We start from the raw sequence: 12,649 nt of genomic DNA, 5'->3' as shown, positions 1-12,649 counted from the left end.
AAAAATACAATAGATAATTATATTCAAATGGAATTGAAAGTCCAGAAATTTGCAGTTTTTAAAGGGTCGTTATTAATGCGCTTACCATACGTACCATGCGGGTTTGTTTTATTTGATTGACACTATACTGCAACGCGGTTGGTATAAATATTTTATTTACAGCTGTTACTACTGTAAAAGTAATTGGTTTGATAAAAATATACATTTAATGTTTTGGTGACTAGACGCTTCGAACGATTTTACCTTGCTTGCGTTATTTTTAAACCCGTTTATTATTATTATAGTTATTGATATCGTTCTAAGACACGTAGTATGGTGTTTTATTCCGAGTTCATAAATTTATTAACATCTTTATAAGCAAAAATGAAAAAAATTAAAGCAAACAATAGACGTTACAAGCTATTTAGAACCATTACTGTAGAATAGGATTGATATATACATGTGGTATAATATATCTTATGTTAACGTCGGCTGTACAATATCTTAAAGTATCTAAAACTACACATTAATTGAGGTGGATTTGAGCACAGTTTGAAAATACGTTGCTGTCCTACGGATTGGCGGATGGTGGATTGTTCCTTTTAGGCATGGTGGGGTACAGCAAGTTGGAAACCAGGCGCGAAGTCTCCCTTGCTACGTACATGTGGAAGGTTCTACGCATTGAAACAGACAATCCAGCTATTCTCAAAGAACTCAGGTTGTGCGCGGCGGACAACGCGGTGCAGCGGAGGCGACGCCCCAGCCTCCTGGCACTACTACCGCGGGCGCGCACCAACTTGTTACGTGACCCCACGCTCAGGCGAGCTATACGCACGGGCCGACAGAATTGACTTATTCAGTTGCACACTGAACGAGTTCACGAGGATCGTAACTAGAATCGTCCAATACGAATTAAATTGAAATGGGGTTTATTTAGTTTGTATTTTATTTATATTTATTATTATTTTTCATTTATATTTTACTTTACTTTTATAGTTTTGACGAATTTCATTTTTATGAGTTATGTAATTTTAATTAAGTTTTATTGACTATGTTTAAATTTGTATATTTTGATATTTTATTTTATTGTATTAATTGCATTTTTATCAAGTATTTAATTGGATTTTAGTTTTATTAACTAGGTTTTAAATTTATTTATTGGTTTTAATTTATTTTATTTTTAATGATAATTATTGAAATGGTGATATTATTATAGTTTTTATTAATATAGATTATGTAATTTGACAATGTATTGTGAATTTTAGTAATAATTTAGTTTTGTTTCATTAAATGAAATAATGTAATTGAATGTCATGTCAATTTTTATATTTTTATCTTCATATGACATGTATTTAATACGACAACGACACTAACGCATTAGGATAATATCCTGTAATGTTAGATGTAAGATGATGGAATAAATAAATTAATAAATAATATTATAAATAACTTATATGTCTATAATAACTTATATGTCTAGATAAATTTATTTCCCATAAGAACAATATGAGTGTATTAAAAATGAGATATAAAAATATTTTAATAACTATAATTAACTAATTAAAATTTACCTCCGATGAACTAGGCTAAGTATTACAATTTTATGCCATACTATGTAAAATGTGATTTTTGAGATTTCTTTTGATAAAATAATCTCATTGTCGCATTTTTCTACTGTAGGTAATTTGTTATAGATCCGTACTCTTTTCTACAAAACTGAATTTTCGAAGTAAAACTACTTTATGCATGCTTCACTTGGGGAGTAAGCTGGTGAATGCGTAACGAGAGCGTTACGAAAATTGTGATCGAGCGAGGCAAACGGAATAAGAGAGAGAGAGGTGCGAGCACACATTTTCGGTCTTTCTCTCATAGTCAGTTACGTTTCGTATATCTAACACACAGGGCAGGCCTATTGTGCAGGCCTATAGCTAAAGAAGCTTTACTTCAGCCGTATGATCTAAAGGACATTCGTTTTTCTTTTTTTCTTTTTTTTACATAAACTATTTCTAGGCCATCGACTTGAGTTTTTTGTTTATTTCAAACATTATATGTGATACTTTTTTAAGCAATTTTATGATAGAATTAATTCAATTTATCAAGATTTTTTTAAATTATAATGCACATATTGTAGGTGTAAATTTGTGCAATATTAAATAATTTGTAAAATAAACACTAAAAAAAACTGTCTTTCAGTAATCTGATAATTTATCGAAAGAATATTTTTTCCTTCTATAGGCTTTGCTGTCTATAGGCTACGGTAATCGCTTACCATCAGGTGAGCCGCACGCTTGTTTGCCGACCTCCTTGTAAAGTGGAAAAAAAACCTTTTCAAGTTTCTCAAAAGATTCTTCCATCAAACCTGAAGTTTCAACCCTTTAATTTCACTTTAATCTCTATCGTACCATAACTCATATTTAGGGTGCCAAATTTGAATTGCACGAGGTTGTACATTACATGGGAATACGTCTACAAATGGAACCATGTTACACTAACCGAAAACATGGGGAAGTTAGGAACAAACCGTTTTTAAAAGGATGATTGATGGTGCCTGCTTCGGAATCACGGCGTCGTACAAATGGAGTGGTTTTTTTTTGTGAAAAAATATCGTTTTTGCCTTTGTGATAAAAGTAATGATAAATATTACGATTGCTTATGCACATATTAATATACATTTTGTGCTTAGACGCATGTGAAAGTTTCTTTTAAATGAAATTTTTATTAAAATGTATTTTATATACATTTCTTTTTATATCATCTAAATTACTGTATGAGTACGTGCGCGCCTGATGATCGCGTAGGGCGCGGGCGACGCGAAGGGGCGGGGAGTGCCGGCGACGATGCGAGCGCAGCGCCGACGTATTAAAACTGTCATTCGCGACGCCGAGCCGTCAACATCAATATTTTCTTTATCCGCGACGCCAAGCCGTCCATAGTTTTATATATTTTTATAATTTAAACTACAATATACATCTAGAAAAAATACAGTCCACTTTCATTAACCAGCATCGGGTACCAGTATTCCCTAACCATCTCGGCACAGGGCACTGGCCCCAACATATGGTTCATCGAGCCGCATAAAACATCGAAACGGCTACGTCAAAGGTCGAGCGAAAGTCACCGCCTTGCATTGTTCCTGTTCAAGTTGTTTCGCCGGAGTGAACATTGCTGCACTCATAGCTGACATTCCCGGACAAGAAGCAATTCACTAGTCAGCAGGAATACATCAGGTCTTGGATACGACAGAAGCTGCGATCATCATACATCCAGGATACACGTGAGATCGTTCCATATCCTAGTGTCATCCTATCATTCATCAATCATCATTTCATTTTCGATTCATTTCATACCCTTTTTATAATTTTATTCATCTCATTATTTCGTAGTCTTAGATTCGTTAGATCATCATAATCAGTAACTAGATTATTCATCCAATAAAATTCTATAGATTAAATCATAATATTTTACGTAAATATTTTTATATTTTAACTTTTATAAATTTAGCATCTACCTACGCAAATAAATTATTCGCCAGCTTTTTAAAATCATTAGCATTACTATTCATTAAATAATAGCTTATATCATCATTTTCATTAGTTGTAGCTCGCATTAAAATTGATTTTTTAACAAAATTGCTAATTTATAATTTTTATTACAGGTCGGTATTTCAAAAATAAAATTGTACCATTGTAGTTGCAATATTAGGCGCCTAGCTATTTTAAATAGCAATCGCATATACTAGTAGTTGGTTGCTTTACTTTTTCATAAGGATTTTTAACTCAAACAAATTGCTTTTAAAATTTTAATGAATTGAAGTTTAAATTTGTTTCTTACGTACTAAAATCTTGCTTGCCTTTGCTTAAAAAACAATCTTTAAAATAATTATTGCAAATTAATTACTCATTGTTAATAAATTATAACAACTGATAAATAATATTAAATATTTTAATCAAAGTTAATAATGAGTGATAAACAAATAAAACATTTGATTAAGAAGCGAGCCATAATTAAGGGAAAGCTTACTGGCTTTAGTAGTTATTTGAAATCGCTTGCAAATAGCAAACAAACTGATGAATTACAAACACAAATAGAACTTCAATTGCGTTTGGATAGAATTGAGAGCTTATACGATGATTTCGATGCTTTTCAGAGTGAGCTGGATGAGTTGTCGGATATGCCTGAGGACGAGGCAAGAGAGCGTGAGGCCTTCTATTCCCAGTACTACTCTCTCGTGTCTGCCGGTCGTGCCTTGATCCAGAGTCATAGCAAGCTGTCGCCCCCTGCGCAGGACACTGTGTCACCGGTTTGCTCTGAAGTACATTCACACAGACGTAAGGTTGTTGAATTACCTAAGATAGACTTGCCACATTTTAACGGTGAATATCAGTACTGGCTTGGCTTTAGGGACACGTTTAATTCTTTAATTCATTCGGACAATACTCTTGATAATGTGAATAAATTTCATTACCTCCGGGCTTCTTTGAAGGGTAATGCGTCTTTGATTATCTCGGGTTTAGATTTTTGTGCCGATAATTATGAGGTTGCCTGGAAAACTCTATGCGAACGATATGATAACAAACGTCTTCTAGAAAATCACCATTTGAATTCTTTGTTCAAAATAGGATCCATACAAAAGGAATCTAGTGTAGGCTTGCGCAATTTGATCGACACAATAAATAAAAATTTAAGAGCATTATCTAACTTAGGCCAACCAGTCCAATACTGGGATACATTAATCATTTTTATGATGTCTTCTAAATTGGATAATGTCACAAATAGGGAGTGGGAATTCCATAGGAACAACTATAAAAATCCCCCCACATTGGAAAATTTCACTAAATTTCTTTCTGACAAAGCAGATCTTTTAGAAACTTTAGATACAGCAAAGATGGATAGCTATAAATCAGATATCAGTCTTAACAAATCCAAAACTTTTGCGATTTTACCGAGTAAATCATTATCATGTCCCCTCTGTAAAAAAGGTCACGCGCTGTTTCAATGCGAATCATTTAGGATGCTACCGGTTGAGATGAGAATTCAAAGAGCGAGAGCGTTTGGAGTTTGTTTGAATTGTTTACGTTTCGGTCATACTGAAACCAGGTGCAAGTCTTCTCATTGTAAATACTGTACCAAAAATCATAATACCTTATTGCATACAGAAGAGTCACCTTCTCAAAGCGTGGCACTGTCGTCTAGTGAAGTTCATTCTAATTCTCATCAAACTTCTACTGTTCTGCTTTCAACAGCTTTAGTTAAGGTCCTTGACATCAATGGAAAGCCGTATGCTGCTAGAATCTTGCTTGATAATGGAAGTACCAACAATTTCATAACACTAAATTTCGCTGGTAAGCTAAGACTTAATACTATTTCCGCTGAAACTAAGGTGTCTGGTATCAACAATCAACTTCACAATAGTTCACGGTCGTGTTCTCTTACATTGGAGTCCTACTTTAGTGACTATAGGGTGAAGATTGATTGCATAATCTTACCTACCATTACAACACTTATTCCTTCTACCTATGTTAATTTAAGTAATATACAAATACCATCGGGTGTTGCATTAGCTGATCCGTCATTTCACATTCCTTCTGTAATAGACATATTGGTAGGTGCAGAAATATTTTGGAATGTGATCGGAACAAATCGCATAAATTTAGGCAAAAATAAGCCCACACTTTTTGAAACTAAACTAGGCTGGCTTGTTTCTGGTTCTATCATAGATAAACATTACGATAACGATCAACAACCTATATGTATGTTAAGCAACAATTTAGAATTTGACCTTACTCGTTTCTGGGAGCTTGATTCTGTTTCTTCTAAGCATATTTTTTCCCCAGAAGAACGCGCATGCGAGGAACATTTTGTAAAGACTACAAAACGCAAGGCAGACGGACGCTTTGTTGTTACGTTGCCTCTAAAGGAATCCCCCACGATCTTAGGGGACTCCTATCATCTGGCTGAGCGTAGATTTTTATCCTTGGAGCGTAGACTGGACCGAGATACTACTATGAAACAGCTTTATATGGAATTTATGAAAGAGTACCTCGCCCTTGGTCACATGACAGAATCCCAAACAAATGGAACTGTTTCTTGCTATTTACCACACCACGGTGTTTTGCGAGAATCGAGTTCTACTACGAAGTTGCGTGTTGTTTTCGATGCTTCGGCGGTAACAACGTCAGGTGTTTCACTGAATGATATTTTAAGAGTAGGGCCAACACTACAAGACGATTTATTATCAATCTTATTAAGGTTTCGACAGCATAAATACGTTGTGACTGCTGACATCGAAAAAATGTACCGACAGACGGAAGTCTGTGAACACCAGCGCGCACTTCAACAAATTCTATGGAGGTTCCATCCCTCTCACCCCATAAAAAGATATCAGCTCAATACTGTCACTTATGGTACATCGTCGGCATCTTTTCTTGCTACCAGATGTTTACATCAGTTGGGTCGGGAGTCTGCAGATCCAGATATAAAACGAGCAATCTGTAAGGATTTCTATGTCGACGATTTCTTGTCGGGTCATAACACTATAACCGAAACGATTTTACTATGTCAGGGGGTAAGTCGTGCTTTAACGTCGGCTCAGTTGAATTTGCGTAAATGGCATTCAAATAACAATAAGGTGTTGCTCGCTATTTCCGGCCAATCTGACGTGTCTGGATCCGTGGACCTTAGCAATGACTATCTGTCTAAAACGTTAGGGTTGTACTGGACGTGCTCGGCGGATACTTTGTCATTTCCAATCTCTATTCAATCGAAGGACGTTGCCAATAAGCGTTTTATTTTATCAACTATTGCTCAGATATTCGATCCTCTTGGCCTTGTTGCGCCTAGTATTGTAGAGGCTAAACTATTAATGCAGCAATTGTGGAAGGAAGGGTGTAGCTGGGATGAGCCTGTTCCGGCTCATATTGGAAGGATTTGGTCTGATTTTGTTACTTCATTGCCAACATTAAAAACCTTAAGTATACCAAGGTGTGTTATTTCTCAAACACCAACTAACATACAACTGCACATATTTACAGATGCTTCTGAGAGGGCGTACGGCGCATGCATATACATTAGATGCTTAGACGTTGATGGCACTGTTAGTATCCGCCTTCTTGCTTCTAAAAGTAAGGTGGCTCCATTGAAAACGGTCAGTATTCCCCGATTAGAACTTTGCAGTGTACTACTGGGAGTGAGACTGGGTATCAAAATCTTGGAATCTTTAACAATTACATTTAATAAATGTATATTGTGGTCAGATTCCACAATCGTGTTGTGTTGGCTCAGATCTTCTCCAGGTCAACTGAAACCATTTGTGCGTCATCGTGTTTCCGAGATACAGGAGGGTTTTTCCAATTACGAATGGCGTTATATTCCTTCAAAGGACAATCCAGCAGATATCGCTTCACGAGGTTTAAGGGCGGACATTCTTAGTAAATCTTCCTTATGGTGGTCGGGGCCTTCTTTTCTTCAATCAGAGCCAAGAGATTGGCCAATCCAACCTAAACAAGAAATACAATTTTCCGACTTACCAGAGACAATTGGATGCTTACATGTTGTTCAGGAGAGTAATATATTTACAGAATTAATTACAAGGTTTTCAGTATTTTCAAAATTACAGCGTGTTGTTTCATTCATATTCAGATTTATCAATAATTGCCGTGGTAAGTCCGAAAAATTAAGTGGTAATATAACAGTTGATGAACTTGGTAATGCCACTAATTTTCTCTTGAGGATTGCTCAGCAGGATTCCTTTCTAGAGGAATATCAGTTACTTATAAATAACCAAAACTTGCCTTATAAAAATAGACTTTTGTCTCTTTCACCATTTATTGACGATAATAAACTTATGAGAGTCGGTGGCAGACTCGCTAACACTAATTACGATTTTAATGTCAAGCATCCTATATTACTTTGTAGTAGGCATCCTTTGTGCAGGTCTCTTTTCGTAATGCTGCATATTAAGTACTTACATTCAGGTCCTCAATTATTACTAGCCACAGTAAGGCATAATTATTGGGTGTTAGGAGGTACTAAGTTAGCAAAGAGCGTCGTCCGTTCATGCGTTAAATGTTGTAGACTTAGGGGAAAAACACTTCAACCGATTATGGGTAATTTGCCTCAACAGCGTGTTACTTTAGAATTTCCTTTTCTTGATACAGGTGTAGATTATGCCGGGCCAGTAATGATAGCAAACCACAAGGGAAAGGGTTGCAGGCATATAAAGTCCTACATTTGTGTGTTTGTATGCTTAGCAACAAAGGCGTTGCACTTAGAACTTGTTTCGGACTTGACGAAGGAAGCTTTCATAGCAGCTTTAAATAGATTTATATCCCGTAGAGGTAAACCGCGAAACATTTATTCAGATAATGGGACTACATTTGTTGGTACATTCCATGAGCTATCTACACTTCTCAAGCGGCTTTCACCGGCAGACACGACTGAGGAAGGTATAAGGTTTACATTTATTCCAGCTTATGCTCCTCATTTCGGCGGTTTGTGGGAATCAGCCGTTAAATCTGTTAAGCATCATTTACGACGTGTTTTGAGTCTGACGTTTCTAGACTACGAGGAAATGAATACCTTATTAATTCAAGTGGAGGCAATATTAAATTCACGTCCCCTTACACCTTTGTCCGACGATCCTTCTGATCTTTGTCCTTTAACACCAGCTCATCTCCTTATTGGACGATCTCTTTTATTCGCACCGCAGTCTGTGATCACTGTCACTAAAATATCATCTCTTGCGAGATTCAACAGAATCCAAGTACTCAAGCAACACTTTTGGAATCGATTTTCTAATGAATATGTCACTTTACTTCAGCAGAAAACAAAGTGGATGCAATCGCAGGAGACGTTGAAGGAGGGTGCCTTGGTTGTGATAAAGGACAAGTCCAGTCAACCAATCATGTGGTTGCTGGGGCGAATTCTTCGAGTGCTTCCGGGTGAAGATGGAGTTGCAAGGGTGGCAGACATTCGCACCAGGAAGGGCGTAATCAGACGGGCCTTCAATATGATTTGTCCCCTGCCGACTGTAAATATTGAAGAAGACTCTTCAACGCGGGGAGTATGTATGAGTACGTGCGCGCCTGATGATCGCGTAGGGCGCGGGCGACGCGAAGGGGCGGGGAGTGCCGGCGACGATGCGAGCGCAGCGCCGACGTATTAAAACTGTCATTCGCGACGCCGAGCCGTCAACATCAATATTTTCTTTATCCGCGACGCCAAGCCGTCCATAGTTTTATATATTTTTATAATTTAAACTACAATATACATCTAGAAAAAATACAGTCCACTTTCATTAACCAGCATCGGGTACCAGTATTCCCTAACCATCTCGGCACAGGGCACTGGCCCCAACAATTACAAAAACAATAAAATATATTTTATACTGTAGAATAATGTATATATGTATTATTTCATTTTAAATATTCTTAAAATATATATAATTCTTTGATGCAATCAACTATTGTAATATTTCGAATTTGTCTACTTTTTACTAAGATTTTTAATAGCAAATGTTGCTTAATCATTTTTTTTAGTATTTAAATTACAATTTAATGAGCTAAGTATGACTGCTATCGACCACTTATCAACAAAAAAGCTTTAAGATGAGATGTATAATAGATTTACTATAGGAGCTTTTAGCGCTCGATTGATTTTTAATCCGGACTGGATTTTGCAACCATTAAATGTACAAAATGTTTTTAAAGATTAAATATTGCAATTCTTTTTTTTTGTATATCACTAGGTCGTCAAACAAGCGTACGGCTCACCTGATGGTAAGAGATTACCGTAGCTTATAGACGCCTGCAACACAGCATCGCTAGCGCGTTGCCGACCCAATTCCCCCCCCCCCCCAGGAGCTCTAGTCACCTTACTCACCAACAGGAACACAATACTGCTTGAAAACAGTATTATTTAGCTGTGGTCTTCTGTAAGGTCGAAGTACTGCCCCAGTCGGGCTGCTCCATATTTTGAGCAGGAAATTCCTGCTGTGCCCTACCTCAGTAATTCTTCTAAACGTCATGTTTATTCGATGGCAGAAGCACTAAAGATAAAAAGAAACGATTCAAAATTACTTACATAAACCTACTTGAATAATTCATTTTTAATGTATGGTTAGATACATACGTAGTTACAAAACAAAGTGGATGTTTCTCCGAGTGTTCACTCTAAAACTTCAAACGAATATACGCAGATCACGTGACAAAAGACCGACCGAAAGAGACCTGTTATTTTTATACCCATCCCCATTTGTTACATACTATTTGCTAAAAATCATACGCTGTTTGCTCTCGTCTTGTTTCACCACAGAGATACAAATGTGCTAGGAACTGTCACCGCTGTATGGTCTAATCATAATATCTAAAAATCTCACAGAAATTCGCGGAGTTTTTAATAGTTTTTTTTTTTTTTATAACCTTTATGAGCCAGATTAAAACTTTTGTCGATGAAAGTAGATATGCACTTTCTTTCTTTCTGATTATAATTTAATGAAAAAAAAGAGTTAATTTTATTTTAAATATAAAAAAAAACTTTGTTATTACTGGAAACAGTTAAATTAATTTTGAAGATTTAAACATATCTAAAATCAAAAGAAAGATAGTTTTGAATTTTGATACAACAAATAGCCAGAGAATGACGCCGCGTTGACGCAACGGTCACAGCACTGGTTTTTGGCTGTTGCGCTGGCGGTGAGGTTGACAAACACATGACAAACATTTGAATTGGCCATGCAGGTGTATGCCGTGGTCTGAGTGTATGTGCAGTCCTTGTGGGTCTCCCTACCTTGCCTCGGAGAGCACGTTAAGTTGGTTCCGGTAGTTATCATGTACACCTGATAGCGATCGTTACTCATAAGTAGGGAATATATCCGCCAACCCGCATTGGAACAGCGTAGTGTATTAAGCTCTGATCCTTCTCCTACATAGGGAAAGAGGTATATGCCAAGCAGTGGGATATTACAGGCTGAAGTGAAATAGCCAAAGAATTAAAACAATACGTAAACGTACCTACACAGAATGTGACGGTAGCGGGTTCAAATACGTTGTGATTATATATAATACTAGCTGTGCCCGCGACTTCGTCCGCGTGGAATAAAAAAAATATTGTTCAGTTCGCAGAGTTACAAAATAAATAAATTTCTAAAATAAAAGTAGACTAAGTTACTCCTTACTACATCAGCTATCTGCCAGTGAAAGTCCCGTCCAGCAGTTGCAGAGATTAGCCGGAACAAACAGACAGACAGACAAAAATTGAAAAAAATGTTATTTTGGTATATGTATGGTGTATACATCCATATGCATTTAGTAAAAAGCGGTTATTTTAATATAACAAACAGACAGACAGTGTTGTGTGTATATTCATTATATACAAAACATATTTATAATAGCAATAATTGTGTTTGCTCGCAAACGAAAAAAAAACCGACTTCAATTACATCGACGAGTAATACAACGTAGATCGACGATAAAATAGTCAAGCAACTACGCGTTATCAAAGATTACTCAAAAAGTACTTATTACTAGGTCGACGAAAAAAGCGTCAAGTAAAAACGCATTATTAGATATAACTCGAAAAGTAGTTGTTAGATCTCAAATAAATTTAAATGGGACCAATTGGCACACACCACCTTTCGATTAAAACAAAATTTGTCGAAATCGGTCCACACGGTCAAAAGTTCTGATGTAACATACATAAAAAAAAAAAAAAAAAAAAAAATACAGTCGAATTGAGAACCTCCTCCTTTTTTGGAAGTCGGTTAAAAAGCTGTCAGTGTTAGACCATCCTAGCAATGCTGGATAGTTTTAGAGCTGGTGGTCTGAAGTTAAACTATTGAAAAAAACGTACATCGATAAAAAAACAAATATTTTATGTAGTACAAATTGCATGGACAACTAAGTGAACGTGGATGTCAATGTAGTAAAAAAGTACGTGTTGATTAAATTCTCAGAAAGAAATTCTGAATCGCGTATATTCGCCACCCAATGCTAAACTAACGTACTGGAATAATCTTTATTACTTTTCCTGCATAAATCTTTGTTCAGCTACGGTTACCCAGGTTCTTACAGATAATTTTTAGTTAACCACCATTAACGCAGACTTTAATTCATGTACAAAATAATATTAATTTAAAATTGGTCTCGGAGAAATTAAGAACATTCAACTTTCGACATAGTCTATATAAATTCTCAACCAATTTCCCTGGATGATTAATTACAAGTCGGCAAGCTATCAGCAAGCAGATGTCCCCTTTATTTCGTTGGTGACAAACGATCCCGCGAATTTATTTATTAAATTTTACTAAACTCCTGTCATTGTCCTTTACACGAGAATTTATACGTGTTTGTAAGTAATTTATCAACATTTTAGTGTATTGAATTCAAGGAATGTCAAATTTGTAATTAGTATTGATAATATTTTTCTTACCAACCGTTTTTCGCTTGATTTCAATTATTGTTCTTATAGAACGTACTAGATTTTACTGTGAGAAAATGTTTAGTGAGGTACAGTAGGATATAACATGATCCAAACTCCAGTACTGTTTGTGTTCACCGTTCGTCAGTGCAATCCTGCCGATGTGGGTAAAAATGGATTATAAGAAGGTAAAGTTGACATGTTTTACGGTATGTAAAATATTATGACTTACGTGTGTTAACGCTTAATTAATGGT

At 36.1% G+C, this 12,649-nt stretch overlaps 1 protein-coding gene across 3 annotated transcripts; it reads left to right on the top strand.

Annotated features, from left to right (window-relative positions):
• Window positions 1–3,922: 3,922 nt before the first annotated feature.
• Window positions 3,923–9,252, top strand: LOC123668986. 3 transcript variants are annotated; one of them, XM_045602681.1, is made up of 2 exons: window positions 3,923–4,307; window positions 8,798–9,252. In XM_045602681.1, the coding sequence occupies exons 1-2, from the start codon at window positions 3,938–3,940 to the stop codon at window positions 8,920–8,922; spliced, it is 495 nt and encodes a 164-aa protein (XP_045458637.1). In that variant the 5' UTR covers window positions 3,923–3,937; the 3' UTR covers window positions 8,923–9,252. The 3 variants fall into 3 exon arrangements, with proteins under 3 accessions (XP_045458637.1, XP_045458631.1, XP_045458627.1); XM_045602675.1 differs by having other exon boundaries at window positions 3,923–4,312; window positions 8,801–9,252; XM_045602671.1 differs by having other exon boundaries at window positions 3,923–4,312.
• The last annotated feature ends 3,397 nt before the right edge of the window (window positions 9,253–12,649 follow it).

Source organism: Melitaea cinxia, chromosome 3 (assembly GCF_905220565.1).
Source record: "Melitaea cinxia chromosome 3, ilMelCinx1.1, whole genome shotgun sequence".
NCBI classification, from domain to species: Eukaryota; Metazoa; Arthropoda; class Insecta; order Lepidoptera; family Nymphalidae; genus Melitaea; species Melitaea cinxia.
Note: the sequence above shows the minus strand (reverse complement) of the source record. Positions and strands in the feature narration are given on the sequence as shown.

Bases quoted from the DNA above. Each gene is read 5' to 3' on its own strand.
- LOC123668986 (XM_045602671.1), top strand. From the start codon at position 3,938: ATGAGTGATAAACAAATAAAACATTTGATTAAGAAGCGAGCCATAATT. The intron at 4,313-8,797 runs GTTGTTGAATTA...ACTTTACTTCAG, and splicing joins TACATTCACACAGACGTAAG to CAGAAAACAAAGTGGATGCA.